Consider the following 23,828-nt stretch of genomic DNA (forward strand, 5'->3'; position numbering starts at 1 on the left):
ACGTAGATTGCACTGGTGGCATTTGACAAAATGGTATATGATGCGAACTATTTCAAGATTGGCGTGTTGTATAGAAATTGAAGGTGACAGCTAACGATGAGGGCGCTATTTCACATTAGTGATAATGTAAACACGACACATTATCATAACTGCAGCTGAGCGTCAAACCACTTCAGCATATTGATTTTGTGGACAGACACAAACAATCATTTTCATGTAATTTGATAATGTTTTAGATCCTGATGATATCAAAAAGTAAGTAAATTAGATCGGAAATTCATGACGTAAACTAATCTGCAAACAAATATTGGTCACTCATGTTGCCTGAGCATGCAGAGTGTTGTGTCCGGTTATGCATGGATGGAGGTGGTGGTAGCCCCATTTGTGTGGCCAAGCCTTGATTCAGCATAGCCTTGGTCACATAAGTGGGGCTAGGATGGAGGTGGTTAATAATGTTACTTCCTTACTTACTTACTTACGATTGATGGGACAGTATGCGTATCTTTTTATGCCTTGAGTTTATGTCTGCACCTGCTAGTTTGCACCTCAACCAATGTGCGAGTATACTCCAGAGGAGGTTTCTACACAGTATAATAGGAAGATGATGATGATGATGAATGTTGGTTCACCCCCCCCCCCCCATTTTTTTGTAATGAATGATGTTTCTTATTTCAATTGTTTGTTTAAAGGCCGTGGACACTATTGGTAATTGTCAAAGTCTAGCCTTCCCAATTGATGTATCTCAACATATGCATAAAATAAAAAACCTGTGAAAATTTGAGCTCAATCGGTCGTCAAACTTGCGAGATAATAATGAAAGAAAAAAACACCATTGTCACACGAAGTTGTGTGCGGTTAGATGGTTGATTTCGAGACCTCAAGTTCTAAATCTGAGGTCTCGAAATCAAATTCGTGGAAAATTACTTCTTTCTCGAAAACTATGGCACTTCAGAGGGAGCCGTTTCTCACAATGTTTTATACCATCAACCTCTCCCCATTACTCGTCACCAAGAAAGGTTTTATGCCAATAATTATTTTGAGTAATTACCAATAGTGTCCACTGCCTTTAATATTAGTAGGCATACACACCTTATAAAAGTATGTCACCATTCTCCGATATAAAATTATAGGTGCAAGTGCCAAATTTCTGCGCTAGCGGCTGTGTGAGCGGAGAAGGCCTTATCGTGGAGTACGCATGTGCACAAGCCAAAATTCCCTGCTAATCCAAGAACTACGCTTGACATAATCACAGAATTCCTTGCTTCTGCAAGCGCCAATTTTTTGCTTATGCTGTTATGGTAGTAAATAGAGCCATGAAGTTTGGGTCTATTCCGTTCTAGCCAAGGATATATGATCTGTCCCAACTTAAGTGTTACAGTTATGAAGGCCCATCTATAGCAGGGCGTGCCTGGTATACATTTGTGATTGCTATCACATCAGTCATTTAGTCACTGGTCAGTCACTCACCACTGACTTGGCAACTAACTGATTTTTATCATCAGGTTTCTCAATTGACTCATGGGGCTCATGGTCATACTCCTTGCCTCATGGTCATACTCCTTGCCTCATGGTCATACTCCTTGCCTGGTGCATGTTTCCCTTCATCCTATGCTCTTTCATCTTTTAAGAGGAATGTCAATTCCTACCTTCAGCTCCACTGAGTTTCTGCGTGTCTATGTTTTCTTCCTTGTAGCCCTTAACCTAGAGTGGCTTTTAGCCTTGTTTCGGGAGACTTGCATAAAAAAACAAAATTTCAATGACTGGGTATGCTAGCTGGTCCCCTCCTTTGTGAATCCTGGGACCCAGCTGCTGGTTGGCCATCTCAACTGTAACGCTCAAGATGGGACCGGTCTCAACCAGTAGTTGGAACTTGGGTTGATTCTGAAGTTGGGAGGGAATAACAGAATACCGAGTGATTACCTTAGCATGACTAGTATATCAAAGTAACCAATGCGACGAATGCGTTTTGAGTCTAGACAAGGGATACAATCACCACAAGTGATGTTACCCCCCAAAAGTTATTTACAGTCAAGTTGATCAAAGTAAGATGACCTGTTTAATTTCCAATCATTACAAAAACATATATCATGCCTTTTTACAAGGTATGAATTACATCATCAGTGTTTGGAAGAGATAATTTTCAACTGACCTGTGAGAATTTTCAACAAACTGAGCGTCCCTTTTTCAGTGAAAATGGTCTTTGTCTGATAAGGATCTATTGAAAGATCAAAAAGAGAAATGACGACTTTGACAGTTTTACAGACAAACATTTGTCTAGAGGATTGGTACTTTATAATCATTGAGTTTTCAGATTGAAAACAATTGGTTATATTGGTTATATTATTAATTGGTTATATTATTAACAACTACTAATATTGTATTGTTTTTATTAATACTTTGTTCAATAACTTGTCAACTGTTACAGATGGATGTGTTTGTATTGTACCTTAATGGAGCTGGAAGATGATACATAAACATTGATGTACACCAACAATCCAGTCCCCAAAAAGTTCATTCAAGAAAATAATTCTACAGGACTCTTGAAATCTACGAGACGTTTGTAGGTTTGAATATGGTGAAGATCGCTGTGTTGGGGTGTGGGCTCATGGGAAGCAAGATAGCAGGTAATTATTGAAAAATTTATGGAATTTTATGTCATGCCGCCTTTTTTATGAACACAACTCATGTGAAGATGACACAAACGCTTAGAAAAATGATTTATTTAGCTGAGAGTTTATAAATCTTTAGAGATGAATATTAGCAGCCGCAATTGGCTTGTACCAAAATAAATGCTTGGAGCAGCCACAAATGGCTGCAAGATTTGACCTACTTCAATACAACACCTAAAAGGTCAAAGTAACAGTCATGTTCTGAATGAACATTTTGCATGTTTCCCGTATTAACATACTATAAACATTTCAAAGTAAACATTGTTTTGTGCAGCATTTATTTGTCACAGATGTGGGCTCATTTATTTTTCACAGCATTTACTTTTCACAGGCATAGTTAATGGAAGAATTATGTCCACAACTCAACATTGAAATGAATAGTCTAACAAGGCTGTATGGTACTGAGGAAGCTATTACAGCCAGTCTTAACTAGTGTGAGATACAATTCAGATCAATGGATTTACCACAGCACCATAACTCATAGGCCATAGGCCTACTCTCTAAACATCTTCAGAGGAAAGTACTTTTTTCTTCTCCATTCTGTAGAGTGATTAATTTGTTATTTACTTAAAATCTTAAATTCTAGACTTCTAGGCCTGGACTGTATCTGTTATAATTTGATTTTTACCCTTACGCGATGTGTATTTTAACTCATTACTTTCCTGAGTTCTGTGACATAATCTACAGACAAATCACTCTGGTGGGATTTGAACCCACAACCTTTGCATTGCTAGAGCAGAGGTCTTACCATTACATCACCGAGCTAGCCCTATGGCTTGTAGAGACAGCTTGCATCCTTAGCAGTGGGTGCTGCAACACTTAAAAGGGAAGGTACACTACTGGTAGTTGTCAAAGACCAGTGTTCTCACTTAATGTGTCTCAACAAATGCATAAAATAACAAACCTGTGAAAATTTGAACTCAATTGGTCATTGGAGTTGGGAGAAAATGATGAAAGACAAAACTACCTTGTTGGACGAATTTGTGTGCTTTCAGATAGGAATAAAAGACTTCTAGCTAGAAATCTTTTATTATTTTAGTGAGATATTACCTCTTTGAAAAAAAGTATGTTTCTTCAGAGGGAGTCGTTTCCCACAATGTTTTATACTATCAACAGCTCTCAAATGCTAGTTACCAAGTAAGTTTTTAAGTTAATATTTGTCTTGAGTAATTACCAAACGTGTACCTTCATATTAATACATGGGTTTTTTTTGCGTCAGGGATAAAGAATATAATTTGTTTTGTTTTACCTTAACACCGACTATGTTAAATCTTGATGTTATAATCCAAGCTTCTGCCGGGAGTAAATGGAGTCCAGTTTGAATTGAAGTTGATTGTTTTATTACAGGTTGTATGGCATACCATGGACACAAGGTTAAAATCTATGACTCAAACACAGCCGCACTTGATGCTCTCCATGACAACCTTGAAGTAGATAAGAAAGAACTGAAACAAGATGGACTCATGATTCATCCTAACTTTCTGGTAAATCAACGAGGCTGAATTAGTTCAAACACACAGCTGTCTTGTCACAGGCAACATAAAATCCTCTGCAATTATTTTCCCTAACATCTCTTTTGGCTAACACATAATATAATTATTTATTGAAGATTAATTAATTAGAAGGAATTTGCTTGTGTCCAAACATGAGGTCATTATAACTTTTGTATCAATGATCGAGTTCGGGGGTAACACATTGGATCGCTGTTCATGTATCTTCCGAACGAACGATAATGATGTAGCGCCATTTTGTACAGTGTTGTTCTTGACTGATCCCTGCTGGAAGGTGGTGTGTGATCTTGTTCAGAGTGAATTCTCAGGTCATGTTATCATTATTTGGGTGTGTGAACAGCACACTCGGGCCAAGAACACATCACCTGAACTCAGCCAGTGAGTACAGAAATAATTCAACAATATGGTCCATTAGTAATGTTTATTATAGACTGTGTACTAGTTCAACATGTTTGTTTGTGACTTTTTTCAGGGTCAAGTTCTTTGTATCAGTCGCCTTGAAGAGGCAGTCCGAGATGCTGAATTCATCTTTGAAGCTGTTGTTGAAGATCTCCAAGTCAAACAAAACCTCATCAGAGGTAAGGCTTTTTTACTCATTCTTCCAGCAAGTCTGAAACTATCAGAGAATCAAATGTAAAATTCAATTGTGGATGAAAACTCTTGTACTCTTTGCAACATTTCCATCAAGTTGAGTTGACCAACCAATATATTGCAAAAGAAACCACACAGCTGCAAGGTTTGGATATATGGCGGCACAACTGTGAACAAAACTTGCTGTGTTTGCAGTCCATTAACAACATAATGTAATACTGCAAGTGCATCTCTATCATTCAAAACCATGGAGGGTGTTGCTTAATGGTCAGACAGTAGGAGTGTTTAAATGCCATGCAGAATTAGCAATCTTACCAAAGTCCAAGTTGTTGGTTAGTTTTACCAAAAACAAGAGTATTCTGATGGATAAGGGGAAAACTCCTAGTCACCACACCCAAGAAAGCTTTGGGAAAATGCATGTAAGAAGTATAGAGCAGTAATAAGTAGGTATCCACCTATATATGATTTTTCTTTTGATGTTTCTAGAAGTGTCTCATCTGTGTAGTTCAGACACAGTAATCAGCACAAACACACTTAATCTTGATATCCGAGCCATTGCAGAGAAAGCTGCATATCCAGAGGTGAGATCTAAGGGTCAAAGTTCAAATCACTTCAATCAAAACTTCTTTATACAAGGCCATGTCAAAATTAGCGGCTACAGCTACTGCTACGGCTGTTGCTAAGGATGTTCTATGCGTCAACGCATGATGATGGGGAAATCTAGCTGTAGCCCTAGCTGTAGTCGCCAATTCGGACACGGCCAAAATTGGGAATGTCTTTATTGATTGATACAGTACAATATTGTACATTTGGTGCTCAGTATGTGGCATGGTTTCCCCCTCCTACTGTGTCTTCATTGTGTTCTGGGAATCACAGGAATTCTTTAGAGGATTTTGGGCAGGGGTACTAGGTACAAGAGGACCCGCTCTTTTCAGAGCCACCACTCCTTCAAAAGAGTTTTTACCTATGGTGGTACCCGCAAGTTTACTATTCATATTTATATTTATAGTTTCTCTTATTCTCCACACCATGCAAAGCTTCAAACACCTTATTTAGGAAAAGGGTGTGTTAAAGTATGGGAACATTGGGCTGGGGGAGAGGGGGACACACATCAAGCATGGTACAATGCAGAGCAGTATACGGACAAAGAAATGAAGGCTTCTTGATGACCACCAAAGTCACTCTTGTTTATTTTGATTGAGGCAACTGAAATACGCCTAATGCAAACATGTCATTGTCGTCATCATCAGCGCTCACTCACGATTGAGGAATGAGTATGAGCGTTAACCAAGTAGCCTTCTAGATCAATCAGGGTCTCTTGTGGACTCTGGAGTAGCTAAAAAGTCTGATCTTTGAACTGCATCTTCGGTTGCACACAGGACAGAAAAAGCCTGGCTTAAGAGGGTGTGCAGAGAGCTTGTTTTTTTGCTCTTTAAACATATACCGAATTCCTAACAAAATAAAACTGTTTTAAATTCTTTTCAACTAAACAGTTTGATGAAAACTCTGTTAATTGACTTTCTATTTGGTATTTGTTTGATTGAATATATTATAGAGAGTAGTTGGACTACGGTTTCTGAATCCAGTATATGCCGTTCCAGAGGTTGAGATTAATCCAACTGCATTCACTGCACAATCATGTGTCGAGAAAGGTAATCAGAAGCCACCAAGCTGTAATAATGAAATATTTAATGCTGAAAAACTTACCCTAAGATTTGGGTAAGACGAGTTGAAACTGTGACATGTGAAATGTCTGAAGAATGATATTGATATCATTACAAAGACACAAGTGACAGTTGTAACTTGTGTTGGAAATTGTAGCATTTACAAATTCAGATTTTAATTGGTATTAGGTAGGTTCAGTTTTTGTCCCTGCTTTTCACCTCTGTGGATCCACCTCAGATCGGAGCCTTGCATGTGTATTGGATTATTAGTCCCTACCAGATTGCAGTCCCTACCAGTGGGGTTTTCCCCGACGACTAAAACTCAACTTATTTTGTCCTTGTCACCATTCTGTCATTAAGTGTTTGCGTTATTAATGGATAATAAATATATAATCAAATAAGTATTATTTCTCAGAAGAAGTTTGTTTTGTTCTGAAAACTAAGAGCCCATCACCTTTTGAAGTAATGAAAGTGTGTCTAGATACTATTTATTCTTTAAATACAAACATTTGTTTGTCATTACAGTTTTTGCATTCCCATTACATTTTTGCATTGTGAGCCTAAAATGTCCTCTGACCTGTTTCTAATTTTCATTATTCAGTGAGGCAGTTTCTAGAGGGGATTGGTAAGACATTATTTTTCCGGTCCGGCAGAGATGCACTGATCCTCAGCCCAGAGCAGATCAACTCAAGAAAACTAGGTACTAATATCTTTGTGTATCAACTAATAAACTACAAGGGAAACTGACGGGTTAATTATTAATTATTTTGGGGTTGAACAAAGATTATTATTTGTTATTTGAAATAAAAAATTGCATTCCTGGCAGCAGCTTCCCAGGTTGTATCTTACACTTGGGTGTGATCCCTGGCTACTCTGTAGTCAACAGTGGTATGGCTTCTGACTGTCATCCCCGAACAAAGATAATGACAAAATAGGGTAACCGCGGACAAAGGGCTACAGGCTCAGTTGGTGGTGCCCCTGCACATTAATCCGGAGGTTGTTTGTTCAAACCCTAATCTAGTATATTTTCTTTGTTCAATCCTGAATCATGTATATGGTTGTTTAGCCTTAGTTAAGATGAACAACATGGATCTCTGAAATCAAGTATGAAAAGTGACCAGTGCAAAGTGGTTTTGAGGGATTTGTGCACTGTTTACTCTTGTTGATGAGAAACAAACTCAAATGCTCATTGCATCATGAAAACAGATCTACCCAACATTGGTAAGTCAGGCCTTGAAGTTCATCTTGAAAAGGGCAAGGCAATTTTCATTTTGCAAAGGGGCACTTCCATTGGAAAATCTTAAGGTCAATGGGAAACTTTTGAAGGGGCACCAAGGCCCAGACCAGGGGCATTGGACGCCATGTGTAATTCCAGGCTTGGTATTTATTGAAGGGGCACCAAGGCACAGACCAGGGGCATTGGATGCCATGTGTAATTCCAGGCTTGGTATTTATTGAAGGGGCACCAAGGCACAGACCAGGGGCATTTGATGCCATGTGTAATTCCAGGCTTGGTATTTATTGAAGGGGCACCAAGGCACAGACCAGGGGCATTGGATGCCATGTGTAATTCCAGGCTTGGTATTTATTGAAGGGGCACCAAGGCCCAGACCAGGGGCATTGGATGCCATGTGTAATTCCAGGCTTGGTATTTATTGAAGGGGCACCAAGGCACAGACCAGGGGCATTGGATGCCATGTGTAATTCCAGGCTTGGTATTTATTGAAGGGGCACCAAGGCACAGACCAGGGGCATTGGATGCCATGTGTAATTCCAGGCTTAGTATTTATTGAAGGGGCACCAAGGCCCAGACCAGGGGCATTGGATGCCATGTGTAATTCCAGGCTTGGTATTTATTGAAGGGGCACCAAGGCCCAGACCAGGGGCATTGGACGCCATGTGTAATTCCAGGCTTGGTATTTATTGAAGGGGCACCAAGGCCCAGACCAGGGGCATTGGACGCCATGTGTAATTCCAGGCTTGGTCTTTATTGAAGGGGCACCAAGGCACAGACCAGGGGCATTGGATGCCATGTGTAATTCCAGGCTTAGTATTTATTGAAGGGGCACCAAGGCCCAGACCAGGGGCATTGGATGCCATGTGTAATTCCAGGCTTGGTATTTATTGAAGGGGCACCAAGGCACAGACCAGGGGCATTGGATGCCATGTGTAATTCCAGGCTTGGTATTTATTGAAGGGGCACCAATGCACAGACCAGGGGCATTGGATGCCATTTGTAATTCCAGGCTTGGTATTTATTGATTCTCTCACACTGAATGTTTACTCCTGAATTGCAACTAAACATGTTTCTGTTTGTTGCTTGACACACAGCAAGACGTCAGCAACTGTTACGACAGCATGGAATGTTAGGTATCCCTGATCGAGGGATGCCGCACCTGAGCCATAGCGGTAATATGACGCCCCCTCAAGATGATGAATGTGGTAAGTTTTAAAAACAATTTCTTCACAAATAATCTTTAGTTTGGATGGAATGGAGGAGGGTATAATATTATCACTCCTTAAACCTCATCCACTGTGGTTTTGAGTGATGTATATAAAGTATGCCAGCCTGCAATGTGATATCGTGTGGTGAATGTTATGTTATACATGCACACAGATACAATGTAGTTGTATGTGATAGGAGAGCAGAAGAGCTATCCTAGTAATACCATGGAGGTAGAAAGAGCTATCCTAGTAATACCATGGAGGTAGAAAGAGCTATCCTAGTAATACCATTGAGGTAGAAAGAGCTATCATAGTAATACCATGGAGGTAGAAAGAGCTATCATAGTAATACCATGGAGGTAGAAAGAGCTATCCTAGTAATACCATGGAGGTAGAAAGAGCTATCATAGTAATACCATGGAGGTAGAAAGAGCTATCCTAGTAATACCATTGAGGTAGAAAGAGCTATCATAGTAATACCATGGAGGTAGAAAGAGCTATCATAGTAATACCATGGAGGTAGAAAGAGCTATCCTAGTAATACCATTGAGGTAGAAAGAGCTATCCTAGTAATACCATGGAGGTAGAATTGTATTACACACACACCAATACTAACAAGTGTTTTTGTTTGAACTGACGTTATTTTTGACAACTAGTTTTTGAATAGCAAGAATACTTTGTCAGGATCTAGGAACTAATACCCTTGATTTGAATTTTGCGTTTTTTAAAGTTTTTTTTGTTAACATCATTTTTGTTTTGTTTTGGGATAAGTTTTTAGAGAAAATTATAATTGTATTAAACTTTTCATTGAATCTACCCCAACATTCTTGTTTAACCCCAGTCGGCTTGAGCTGCAGCTCCAAACCATGTTTTATTAGTAATGGGTTCATTAGATAAGCTTGCCTGGATTGATTGAGCCAAGTGTCCTCATCCAGGTGAGCCTGTAACAAGACCAAACTAAACACCAACTTCCCCTAGTATATACATGCATCTTGGGACAGCCAACTGCAACTATATTCATTGTGTGCTTTACGTATGAAAAAGTTTGCGAAAAAGATCTTATAATTGTTATAATATCAGTAAAACCGCATTAAAATTATTTTACACGTACAACAGGGTTATACAAAGTACACGTCTACAAATAAAACAAATCTTAATGCTCACTAAGTTGCTGTTTTTAGATTGAAAAATGTGCATAAAATGCGCTTAAAGTATCCCGCTGAATAAAAAACAAAATGACGGCCATTTAGAAAGTTGTGGCGTCATGCATCTGGATCAGCCCCAAGTAACCCCCCCTCTACAAGCAGGTTCCTTAGGGGTGACCCGAATGAGCCAAAGTTACATGATTGCACTGGGGTCAGACCTGGGTTGAATGCACCCATTGTTGCTTACTTATTTGCACCCATTGTTGCTTACTAATTGTTGCTTATCAGTTTGGCTTCTTTGTTCTTACTAAACACTGTTGAATTCCAATGTTTTTATGTTTATTTTAGCGGCTGTTGTTAACCGTGACTGTGCGATCTGTATGGATAGGCCACGAGACTGCCTTTTATGTCCATGTCATCATCTTGTTACATGTCATGATTGCGCTAAATCCTTGATGAACCGAAGAGATTTCTGTCCCATTTGTCGTAAGGAGATAACAGAAACTATCAGGGTGTATACGTCATAGATTAATTAAAAGTCAAATTTAACAAGTGCAATTGTGGAATAGACCTAAAGTCACAAATTATTATTTTAAAGTATTCTATTTGATGGTGTTCTTAAAGGTATGGTCATAGATTGATTTGTCTCATTGTAATGCTGATTTATTGGCCAAATTGTCAATAAAGATACAATAAAAGTCATGTGAACTTTTATACAATGTCATTGCAATGATGTCTAAAAGTATAGTCGCGCGATGCAGCCAATTGTAGGTACATGTTTAGTTTTTAACCCTTCCTTGAGGAAATTAAATATTTTTGTTAAAAGAGATGTAAATATAACACCAAACCATTTTTTCTGACTACCATAAAGTTCAATAATGTTTAAGGAAGTCAAATAATCGAGCAGATTTAACCTAAATCTCAACTGGATTTGGTTTAACAATTACCTTGCTAGTCTTTTAAAAATAAGGCATTGTGAGCCTGCAGCAGTAATTGTGTACATTAAAACATTAAATACAAAAAGCTATGTGCCCTGTTGCCTACCTGTAGCAATATTCATACACTAAAGAAACACAGCACACCATCGACTTTGGCTCTTCTATTGGCTTTGGCTTCATCAGCCTTTCCGAAGACCTGTACCAAAAGTGAACAGTTTCAAAATAACTGCCATGGCTAAGCCAGAGTCCGTTGAATCTGAAGCCGTGGTTTTAAAAAGTGGCTATTTATGGATAAATGTTGAAATCTGTATTGTGCTTAAAGATGGCCGAGTGTATTATGGATGTTTAGGAATACAAAATATAAGTACAAATACATTTTCCTGAGGCTGGAAATAACTGTTATAAATCTGTTGGTGAAGCCATGGAGGTAGAAGCTATCCTATGTTTTGATTAATAAGCGTTGACTATCATTGTCAGTCTGTAGAGGATTAGAGTATCTTGTTGATATGTGACATAACTCACCTGTAAGCCAAGCACACTTCACACCAACTGTCTCAAATAGTTGCTAGAATCAATATTGAGCTAGTTTGGTTTTGAGGATTTGTCAGAAAATGTAGTCCTCGGACTTGCCTTGTAATGTACACAGACTCAGAAAGTTTTGGTCCTAATATTTGCTGTTGTTTTTGTGTGTTTACAAGCGCATTGATAATTTTTTGGGAATTGCGCTATAAAAGGGCTGGTTTTATTATAAGCCATGCCTTTAAATAATGAAATGAGTGATCCAGCCAGAACAAGTGAAAACCTCCCATGCTACATGTACATGCTCAAGCATAGAGTGCTCAAGGACTGTTCCTAGCTCTATGGCTCAAGCATGCAAAGAGGACATCATTACCCGATCAACATGTTGATTTCTTACTCCCAAAATAATTTCAGAACCCCACAACTGATAAGATATTTCCACTGTTGCCACAACACTGAGTAGATGTTATGTTTACTCACCCTAGACCTTTAAGGCAGTGGTTGAAGTTTCCTGGTAGACCCTCCAGAGGGCAGCCATCTTGTCATGTAAATCTAACACCATCTACAAGTAACAAGCTGGCAAGGAGACTAATAGTCTGTGCCCACTCATTTAATTTGAATTAATGGTGTCTTTACACTACTTGTATTCAGGGGACCTGACAAAGATCATTAATTAAGATGATGTAGCTGATGATAAATTTCAATAGAACCTTTCTTTTGTTTTACAAACATTGACCACCATTGGTCACATTGATCACTGTGTTGGTAGAAATCTGCCTTTTTAATCAAGTATTTAAAAAAACTGTTTATGAAGAATATGTCCACTGTTGTTTTGGGTAGGACAGTTGACTTACCAGTATGCAGACAGTGTGACGTAATAAAGGTAATTTGATAGCACGATTGTAAATACACAGTTGTATTTTTTTTTGCAGTGAAGGCTGCCCAAACTTTTGCCTATCTTAGATGTCGCACAAGAAAGATCTATAAAATTATGACATTTCACCAAAGTATGTATATTTGAAACTGTAGATATTTTGTATGCTAAGATGAATTTGACCAAATAATTTATTTCAAAAACATTCAAGAACACAACTCTGAAGTCAAAAGAGAAGTGATTATGCTACTAAGTTGCAGTTTTTATGACCAGTGCAATCATTTATCTTATTGAAGATGTAAATTATTTGTATGCATTGATCAAAAACGTTTGTTGTCTATTTCTCAAGGTCTGCAAAACATAATGAATATAATCATGTTTTTATTGAACTAAGTGTGTATAGCAGGGCTATAATTTGGATGGACAGTCCACAGACCGTAGGACAGTCCACAGACCGTAGGACAGTCCACAGACCGTAGGACAGTCCACAGACCGTAGGGCAGTCCACAGACCGTAGACAGTCCACAGGGCTTGTAGCTAAACATGTTTACTAGACCACTGTTTTATAAGACGGTATTCAAAGAGAGAAAAATTGGCTGATGCAGTAATCAGTGTGTATTCATTTGAACAAATACTATAACATGAAAGAGAAGAGTTATCTTGTTTGAATAAATACTAAAACATGAAAGAGAAGAGTCATCTTGTTTGTCTTTCTATTAGAATTTAAAGGTATTTATTGAACCCAGAATTAATATTTAAAAATTATGTATTATTCAATAAACAATTTAGCTGGTAGATTTTTAATGTGGTCTGGTACAATGACGTGCTTAAATTTGAATTCCTCAGACTATCAAGACAAATTCTATGTCACATGATAAGGGGCAAGCTTTTGCGTAGATCATCAATACATAATTTTGATTGAATCTGTATGGGACAATGGTACCTGGGTTTGCTCATCTTGAAGTTGCTATGCAAAGGCTTGCCCTGAACCATTTGAGATAGCAACTGTCTCTATAGTCTGAGGAATTCAAATGTAAGCGGTACATTGTAACTAAGCAAGTCAATGTACCAGACATTATTCAAATCTAACTCGCAATTGGCTTTAAAAAACACAAGACAGCCGGTCTTGCTTGGTCATGAGTTTACTGGCCTCATGCTAGTGTCACTGGCCTTGGGCTTATGGTTCGGTGCAAAATTTGAGCTCTATATAAGGCAAGTATAAAACAGTGAATCAAACTGCCACAAAACTGTCTCTATCTCATTGTTCATGTTCGAATCTGATTTCACATCCTCCATACAACCAACCAACCAACCAATTCGACCTGTGAAATTATAACAATTTCGATGATGGTTGACTGAAAACATATATTGATCGCGGCAATCAAAATAACCATTGGGGGGGGGGGGGGTCTTCAATATCCTTTGGAGGAGGTGAAATTGTCAGTGAGCTTTCAGTTTACAATATTATTTTCCCCCAAATAGTACCAGTCCTGCCATTGGTTTCACCAAACTCTTTCTAAGTTAGGATTAATCATAGGGCGAGACCCATGCAGCCTTTCACTGTAACATGTCAACCTTAAGTATATTCCTAACTCAAGATATAGGATTAATCCTAGTGTTTCATGAAAACCCCCGCAGTACTGCGTCTTTAAAATTGCAGACTTCTTTATCTGTCAACAGAATTTAAGATTTTTGTTTTCAATGACAACTTAATTGTAATTTTGTTTCTGTTGTTGGAGCGGGTGACATTGGTGAAACTAAGTTACGTCTCAGAATTTGATTTCTTTTGTGTATGTATTTGTTCCATGGAAGGTGATCTGTGTAATTTGTAAAGAAATCAAACATTTTGAAATTTGCTGATAAATTTCAGTTCATGTTGTAATATGAGTATTTATCAATTCCAACAGCAATCGCCACTCCATTAATAGTAAATGTCTTAAATTCAGCAAAATATTGTGAGGAATTTCTCTCTGCATGCACCAATGGTTTTTTCCTATAGGCTGTGCATGTGGTCCTTGAAGTGTTCTGTCATTAACATGTGGTTTATCAGTTCAAGGAAGGGTCTGGGTAGTTTTTTGTAGGACACAATGTCCACTGATTTACCTGTAGCTAACACAGTTTGACCATAATGATGGTAGAAAGTTTGCCTTAAAATATTACTTGCTGGGGTGCTGTAGTTTTTTTGGAGAAATGAGTAAAACAAGTCACGAAAATAGTTTTTGACTATAAAAAGCATGTAAAATGTTTTTACAAGACATTGTTTTACATCATTTCTCAAAAACTAAAGCACCTCAACAAGTAATATTTTAAGGCAAGCGTTCTACTCTCATTATCTTCAAGGTGTAAGTTAAATGTTTATCTGAAGACATTGTGTTTTGTGTTACAAAAAGTAGCCAAATCATAAGTGCATGGTGTTGCCACTTATTTAAACTCACAAGAATACGACCAGCCTGTAAAAAACATTGCTACATAATTAAAGCTACTTAAACACATAGTAAGTTTACAATAAAACTGTGTACACAAATAAAATTCTCTTCAAACCAATTCTTTGTTTCATGTTATGTTTTATTTGCAAAGTAACCCTCTATTTAAAGAAAAAATATTAAATCCACTCATTCAGTGCAAGTAACAATCACTAGCTCTAAACCAGAAAATAACCAATGTTTGTTTTATGTATATGTATACAAAAGGCACTGGTAAAATCTATACAAAGATTTTTGGAAGCACAGATTTATAGGCACTGTGCGCAGGGCACCCATTAAAAGGAGTTACAACAAGCAATCTTACTGCTAACTTGCTGGTCAAAGTTCATGGGAGTAGACACTGAAATTGCCAAGTTTGGTCAAGGTTGGGGGCCTTCCAAAAGATTTTACTCTCGGCAATTTCAGATCTTCTGCCCATGTCCTTTGATTATTGTTGCTAAGCTAACCACAATGTTTTAAGCATCATTTGTTACGCTCTCTATTCCGACATATCAAAATCATGCTCAAATTTCTTTAGTAGCACAGTTCTACTTAGCACACAACAGTATGTTCCGTTCAGGTAATTTTTTTCAACTTGCAAATGAAAGTTTTCTTCCAGAATCACTTTTAACGAGGCCCTGCAAAAGCTATATCCAGTATCAGTTCACATATTGGACAATGAAAGGTTACGTACAAAAATAAACACAGTTGCTTTAACTAGACAACAATATTTAAAGTAACACAAAAATACTACCGTTATCCAATACAAATTTCTACAACGTTTTTGAATAATTTCCCCACTTCTTCTCTAGTAAGAGAGTAGTTTTTAAGACATTAAAAATACTCAAAAACTAGCATGAATAATTTCAACTAGTCCTTTGTTATGTTTTGCTTATAATTGGGGATTTACAAAGACGAAAGTATAGCATCTTTTATGGCTGATAACAAAAGTTTAAATAGCTTGTCAAATACAATATTGATATTAAAAATACATTTTGTTTTGAAATACAGAAGGCTTTTACAATACAAAATATTGCAAGTTAAATAGTGGCAGAGGCACAGTTAATGGTGTAAAAGTAGAAGCTATGTTAATTTTCTCATCGTATGGAGCTATATGCTAAAAAGTTGTTATACAGTATACTTATCATAAAGTTTTAATTGTTTTGACTATACAAGGTTTTTTTTAGTATTCCTATAAGTGAGTTTGCCTGTACAAGAATTTTAAACCGTGTAATTCCTAAATTAGGTTTATATCAATTTGTTTTTGGAATCAGACAGAAAAAGCTGATTCATTTGTAACTTACATGCATGATAACTAAAAACACTGCTCATTTCTCCACCCGGGCTTGATTCTTACATCGTTACAACCATACAGGTATTTTCAATCAGTTAACTGAATTTAACAATTCTTAATTTTGTTTTTTAATTTCATCTTCCCATTTTTATAACTTTTTTTATTCAAGTTTTGTCCCATAAGGAAACAGTTTTACATTAAACTATATACAAGGAAGGAAGCAAACATCTTCAACGACATAAATTTATCACATTGTACCGTCCATAGCAAATATTCAAGAAAATTCAATTAAATTGTCTTATTAAAGGTAAAGAACAACAATGGTTGAACATTTTGTAATATAATTACAACTATCAATCTGAAATCTTATCCTGAGACGAGTCAGAAGAATGTTCATTTCAACTTTTGTCTCTTTGTCATATTAACTCGTGTTCTTTTTTACAGCATTCAAAACTGTTCGGAAACTTATGTTGTTCTGTACCTTAAACATCCATCATTAATTATACTTCTCGAAAGGACAACTGTTTTAAAAAGATTATATTCAGTTCCTTTAAAGTTGATTGTAAGTATGAATGTTTTATTATATATTGGTTGAAAGTAATCAGTGAAGAAACACATCAACATGTTTGATTCGGTGTCCAGATCATGTCCAAGCATGGTTGCTTGCATGATGGATGCAAAACATGTCAAGAAAAGTACAGCATTCGATTTTGGGCGAGGGGATACTTGTTCACTCTGTGTTGTTTCATAAGTATAATCTTCCATCTATCAAACAAGATTAGTTGTGACTTGTTCTCGATACTGTTTGTTTAATTATGTCACTAGACAGGAATAAATAGACGATTTTGATGGTGAACCAATGCTGTACATTTCCATGAACACAAATATTATTTTCAATGAATATTTGCCATTTTTCGCATTACAAATACAACATAATTCTTATCAAAATTGAAAAAGTGCACGGTGTAAAAAACAAGTGTTCACATAATAATAATAATACCCAATAATACCCTGGACCAAACATGGAGTTACATTAACTTATAGTAGAATAAAGTGTTCATAACACATACAATTAGTACACATTTTTAGAAGAATAATAGGATTAAATTCAGCACTCAACTTAGTTGTCAATAATTTTTAGTGTGACAAACCAATAATTGACAAATAAGTTACAGAATGAGTGAATAAGCACATATTCAAATAATTGTCATAACAATAATACCAGTAATACTAAATTAATTTAATTATGAAGTACCAGCTTAAACTGTAGCATGTATTGTTTTAGTTCAAGAGTAATTGCTCTAAAAATGTATCAGTCAAGCACAGAGACAACACTTAAAATTTAAGTGTTTACACTCTGTCTTCTTCAAGCTAACCAACTTGCATATTTAAAACATTTATAAGAAGCAAAACTTGATTCGGTGGAGTACTTTCCTTGGACATTTCCTAAGATCGCCTACTTCAAAAATAATCTAATGTCTTTATAGTCTGTGTAGATATTCGCAGTTTATAAAAAACTTGCAGATGGAAGTTAGACAAGTTGATTTGTTCATATTTGACCTTTTGGCATGATCTAGTAGATCAAGATTACTAACCAAATGACATGCTTTATAAATATAGAAGTAGTAGCAAAACCAAAGGTTTCATTTTCACGTTAACTAATATTCTAACCTACTATTTGAAATGTTAAAAAAATTGAGGTCCACTCGGCATGAGTATTATCCAACAGTACCATCAAATTTTATCATCAATTTATGAAATTGTTACATACACTAGAATCTAACTGCACTACATTCTAAATTGCATATAAACAGCATTTTCTGCAAGAAGACACTTGAAATATAGAATAAATGACACATTTGCTGCAGCAGTGGTAAGGTTTCTTAAGGAAACCAATTCTTTAAGATGAACCAAACCATAACCAATGCAGGAGGGATGTGTGTAGTGTGTATGTGGGTGGGGGAAATGACAGTGCATCATGATAGGTTTTAGTAAGTAGTTATAAAAGTTTTTTGTCAGTATTAGCAGACACTCAAACGGGAACACCATCCAGCCACACTACTCACTGTGTTTCTGCTCAACAGTCCTGGGGGCTTCGGCTATAGATCCTCCAGCCGCGGACATTGTTGTAAAGTGGCTTGTGGGGTACTGGGTCACACTACCTTGTTGAAATGGCAATCCCATAGGCATCTGTGTCTGCATCGGTAACATCCCCTGTACAGGAAAAGGCACATGTGAAGGAGCATATGGTGAGTAGTTGCTCATAGGAAGAACCCCAGGCATCTGAACCGCCGGGGTTTGTAGCCCCTGAGGAATACCTTGGGGAACATAGTACATAGGTTGTTGTATCATACCTCTTTGAGGTACCATCATCATGTTAGGGGGAGAGTACATGTAAGGCATGGTGGGAACATGTGGGTTTGCTACGTTCATCTGCCCAAGGCTTACAGCAGGAGATTGAATACCCTCTGAAAGACTAGTAGCTTGCATTTGAGAAGTTTGCATTTGGCTGGCTTGCATTTGAGTGGCCTGAATTTGCGAGGCCTGCATTTGCTGGCGAAGGAGGCGCATCTCTTCTTGCTGTTGTAAGATGATCCTCTGGAGCTCTGAAGGATCTGATGATATTGGAAATTTCTCAGATGGTGCTTCTGAAATAAGATTGGAAGTTGGATACTCCCCATGCTTTGCAGTCATAATCGGACTACTGCGAGGACTTGACTGCTTTGCTTTGCCACCCGATTTCCTTGGGTGGTTCTTGTGCGGAAGTACGCGTCTGTCCAATTCAGAGTGAGAGGCCATGTCTGAAAAACCAGAATCTAACCGACCACTTAAATGCTGTCTTCTTGGGGGCTCATCTTCGGAAAGTCCTTCAGAAGAACTTTCAGATTGTCGGTCAAGATCAGCACCAGCTAATCTACGGACGTAAGCTTTCCTTTTAACCTTCCTAATATTTCTTGCCTGACTTGGTGGTGACTGCCTTGTTTGTTTGTTTGAATTTTCTTGAGTTACTCTGAAATAGGCCTCAGGTGATATGACAACATCTGACTTCATTTCATCAAACATTTGCCATTCTCTGTCAATATTTGGAGTGGATTTAGTGTTTCTTCGACGTTCACGGATCTGGGCTGCCTCCTTACTGTCTCTTCTCTGCACACTTGTATCATCACTAAATACTTGGCTACTTTTAGTTGTGTCCTGAAAAGCTGTTGTGGCCTTTATTTTTGCTAGGATACTTTTGGTTCTTTCACGGACCTCTCTGTGACGTTTGATGTGAGTTTCCTCATCAACTTTAATTTCTGTGTGTGGCTTTTCTTCATTCATGTCAACAGTAGGGATGGCACTGTTCACTTCTTGAACAGAGGCTGCTGTGATGGGAACAGTGGCTGCTGTGCTGGGAACAGTGGCTGCTATGATGGGAACAGTGGCTGCTACCGCGGGAACAGTGGCTGCTACCACGGGAACAGTGGCTGCTACCACGGGAACAGTGGCTGCTACCACGGGAACAGTGGCTGCTACAATGGGAACAGTGGCTGCTATGATGGGACTCTCCATTGTGGTGGATGTATCCTCTACAACTATTGGCTCCAACTCAATTGAAATGTCCTCTTTAGTATAATGTTGCTGTTCAGTATTAATGGACTCTATTTTACATTCGGATTGTGTCTGGGCAATTTGGGCCTCATCCTTGACTTGAACCTGATGCACCTCATTTTCCTGCTCGGCTTCAACCTTTCTCTCCACATTTTCTGACTTCATGTCTGTTTCTATATCTTTGACATTCTTGTCAAACGTTTCCTTCACAACCACAGCTTCAGATCCACTGTCAACTATTTCAGGACTGACAATTTGCGGAGACACAACTGCAATGTTTTCGCTGCTGATACCCCTTTCTTTTACACCAGTATCATACTCATTCTCTACCACACTTTTCCTCTTGGTTCTTTTTACTTTCCATGAGCTGACAGTAGATACAATTGAAGAACTATCATCTGTATAATTTTTCCTCACGGGTACTTCTTTCTTCTGGACTCTCTCTGTGGACTTTTTCCAGGTCATTGCTTTACTCTGATACATAACCCTTCCAACACCACCAAAAGTTAGCGATTTATCTGAGGAAACTTGACGCGTTGCAACTCTGTGGACTGAACTGGTGGTAATCTTTGCTGGCACGCTATGCTGTGGTACCTCAGTCAAAGAATCCTTAGTAGACAACGATGCCTCCACAGTAGTATTGTGTTGATAAATAAGTGGCTCTTCATAAGGAGTTGGACATTTCTTGAGACTTTTCTGAGCTTCCACAAACTCAAAGTTGTTTTTTTCTTCTGCATTGCTTGTCGATAGGTTTTGAGATGACTTTTGGGAAAAGACCAGCTTCTCAGAATAAACAGGTCGTTTCTTAGGACTTTCCTTATTGGAAAGTGTACCACCAAACTTTTCTCTTGCTGCTCTCACCACGCTCAACGAAGCAAGTTTTTTCAGTTCATCTTTAGGATCAGCGTGCGCAAAACTGAAAGTGTCAATATGTTCCTTTTCATTTTTCTGATGACTGGAAATCTTACTCTGCCATTCTTCTGCTCCAAATGATTTTGATCTAGCTAGATTGGATAGTGGCTGAAAATCGTTTGTTTTTTTCTTCTCAAATGAGCTTGACCTTGTCAGCGACATTCTCTCTGGTTTTATTTCATACACGGCATCATCTAAGAAGGACTTTTTTACCAATGTGTCGTCTGTTACACTTTCTTCCTTTTCGCAAGGTCTAGTAACACAAGGAGTGGCAAAGGTTTTGTCTTCCGTGTCTGACCTAATAAAGATCTCATCTTTAGTTTCAATTCCTGGAACTACTTTGTTGGAGTTTATATCCTCACTTGGACTCTCAAACTCCTCTATTAGACTCTTGGATGTAGAATCAGTAACAGTTGGAGACACAGTCTCTTCCACTAAACTTGTTGGTTCCTCTGCCTTATCAGCAGAACCTTCTATCTTACAATTCTCTGTTTCAGCAGCAACAGATGAAGAAATTATCTCAATCTCCTTTGTTTCATTATCACTTCCAACATCATCTGCAACGGTCTCATTTTTAAAAACTGATTCTGCTGGGAGTTCCACCCCCATCATTCTTGCCATGGACCGTTTCAAAATTGCTTTGATCTCAGATGCACGTTCGTGATTTGAACTAATTGCTTCTTTGGCCATTTGTCTCACTGCAGAATAATCAGGAACCATTGGTATCTCTTTACAAGCAGAGAAGTCCGTTGGTGAGGACGGTACATGTTCACTTCCAGATGGCAGGGTTGCAGGACTTGCAGATGTTTCTCTACCATGAGAAACAATAATAGTTGTGCTTGACTCTAAGGTCTTATTCATCTCACCTCCATGTACTTTTTCATAGTTCTGAATAGGCGGTGCCAACTTCAACTCAGAACCCATAGGTTTTATAGAATCTTCAACGATAGGAATTTGTTCAGCCTCAGCATGTGTAGAACTGTCACTGGAAGGAGAATCAGTCTTTTGTTTGATAAGATCAGATGAAGAAGTAGAACGGCCGCTTGGAGAAAAGTCAGTCCTTTGTTTGATAAGATCAGACGAAGAATCCTCAGTTCTTGCAGGTGGAGGTAGAGCCTCAACATGGTCTTTAGATCCAGAACCTTGTGGTGTTACAGACACAGTATCATGCATCGATTGCTTGACTTCCACTTTAATGTCAACTGTTGTCTCTGTTTCCTCCACGTCATTTGTTTCTAAATGAGGTGCTAACATATCAAACAAGTACAATTGCTTGAAATCCTGTTCTGGGACCTTCTGTTCTTCAAGACATGCATCTTCTTTTGAGTTATCTGAGATTGTGACTTTCAAGTCTGAAGCTTGTTGGTTACTGGCAATCTCAACAGGTTCTTGTTTGGAGGCTACAATTTCTTCATGAGTATGCTCACTCCCTTCATCTACTAAAGAAAGAGACATTTTTGGGTCTGCTTCAATTTCTTCAAGCATTTCTTCAAGAACATCTGGTGATGCAGAGAGACGTTTTGGTTTAGGAGGAGGAGCACCTGGTGGTAGAGGCAATTCTTTGACAGCTTCAGCTACAGTACTCAGGTCTTCAATGCTGGCATAGATTATCCCTCGTTCAGCTAATATATGGGAGGTTGATGTTGGAGAGGGAATTTGAAGCCGGCTCTTTTCCAAAGAAGCAGCTTGTATCTGATAATCTCTCTTGTGAGGGTTAAAATCAGGGAGTGAAGATGCACTTCCTCTTTTCATATATTCACTACTGACAGGAAGGCTGTTGTATAAACCTTTATGTGGCTGAACAGGAGGTGTTCCTAATGAAGATGAGGATGAAAATGATCGAAAGGATTTCTCTGACATTGGTGACTCTGGAATACCATCTTTATATAAACTTTCTTGTGTGCAAACCTTTAATGTAGGTGGGGCTGGGGCATGACGTTTTTTATGACCAGACTTTGAGGAACTGGTAGAAGTACTATCTACAGAAGCCCTAGCAACTGGAAGAAATTCAGCAGGAGAATAGACTACACTACCATCAGACATATCTACACTTGCACTACTACTGGCAGAGAAGCTGTCAACTCTTGATGGTGGTGGTGGTGGAGAAATGGCCCTGCTGTCTTTTGATACACCTGGACTTTTCTTGCTTTTTTTCTTTCCAAAGAGCTTGCCTAATGTTCCCACCTTGCCTTCTTTGTAGCTCTCAGATTTGGACAGTGTGTTTGTTTGAGGCGTATGTAGAATAGCACCCTTGTTGGACAACATGCTGTTATCTTGCACTGTTACAGTGAGTAGCAAAGAGACATATGCAAAACAAAAACAGAAAAGCAGGCAGAATTATTTTCCATGCAATTGGACACCAAACAAGCTCATGCAAGCATGCAAATCACCTGGCGAGAATGCATTCATTATTTGTCTACCCACAGCAAAACCAACATCATGCGTGCAAAAACAGCAAATCAAGGCAAACCAAATTAATTAAATGTGTGCTTTTAAACTAAAAATGAATTAATCTTTCATGCATGAAGAATGTTCAATGTTTTTGGTTTTTCTCTTCAAGTATTTTTAAGATAAATGATTGGTTCAAATATATTATTATTGACACTATTTTTCAGAACAATTTTTGTGTTTTGGTTTATTACTGCTAACAACAATTTCAAATCAGTGAATTATTTAAACTTGAAGAGACAAAAGCAAAAACCAAAGCACAACCCAGTTTCTTTAAATGAATCCTCTTCGCATGCTGGAAATTACATGATATAAAGAAACTATTTACCTTTTTATAAATCTTTGAAAGCTGCTATATCCATGGCAATATATGCTATTGCAACCCTGGTAGCATGAAATCAACAATGTAAAATTTGAAAGTCATGCCTACAAAAATAAAACAAACTAAACAAGTTTTTCAACCCAAAAAGTTAAATGCCAGAATTTTCTTCTATGGGATGAGTGAAATGTCTGTATATTGTGTTGTAGAATAAAGTGTCAAGTTTGTGATTTTCAAGGTTTAATTATTTCATTTTCTTTATTGAATTCTAAGGAAGCCAACCTGCTCAACTTTGCTCATTTCGCATGTAACCTCTTAGACAATTTCCTATGCGAAACACAGGGTTCTTAAGGAGAATACTTTTTAACAATATTCACTCACTTCTGAATATTTAATAGTTCGTAAACTGGCAATTTTGTGAAACCCTTTGTCTTGTACAAGACAAA

General features: G+C 37.9%; 2 protein-coding genes across 3 annotated transcripts in view; one reads left to right on the forward strand and one right to left on the reverse strand.

Moving 5' to 3' along the window:
• Nucleotides 1-15: 15 nt before the first annotated feature.
• On the forward strand, nt 16-13,393 carry LOC117289583 (3-hydroxybutyryl-CoA dehydrogenase-like). Of its 2 annotated transcripts, none has more exons than XM_033770765.1 (9): nt 16-83; nt 2,426-2,624; nt 4,017-4,153; nt 4,653-4,758; nt 5,258-5,352; nt 6,327-6,423; nt 7,037-7,135; nt 8,767-8,877; nt 10,374-13,393. In XM_033770765.1, exons 2-9 carry the CDS (start codon nt 2,573-2,575, stop codon nt 10,550-10,552), a joined length of 876 nt encoding a protein of 291 aa, XP_033626656.1. In that variant the 5' UTR covers nt 16-83; nt 2,426-2,572; the 3' UTR covers nt 10,553-13,393. The 2 variants fall into 2 exon arrangements, with proteins under 2 accessions (XP_033626656.1, XP_033626645.1); XM_033770754.1 differs by lacking the exon at nt 16-83 and adding an exon at nt 108-255.
• Nucleotides 13,394-18,170: 4,777 nt separating this feature from the next.
• LOC117292308 (neuroblast differentiation-associated protein AHNAK-like) overlaps nt 18,171-23,828 on the reverse strand; it is a 42,589-nt gene continuing 36,931 nt past the window's right edge. Inside the window, exon 5 of the mRNA XM_033774332.1 lies at nt 18,171-22,894. Within this exon, the coding sequence (XP_033630223.1) occupies nt 18,171-22,894 (4,724 nt within the window). The remainder of the gene's footprint in view (nt 22,895-23,828) is intronic.

Source organism: Asterias rubens, chromosome 1, assembly GCF_902459465.1.
Source record: "Asterias rubens chromosome 1, eAstRub1.3, whole genome shotgun sequence".
In the NCBI taxonomy this organism is placed as follows: domain Eukaryota; kingdom Metazoa; phylum Echinodermata; class Asteroidea; order Forcipulatida; family Asteriidae; genus Asterias; species Asterias rubens.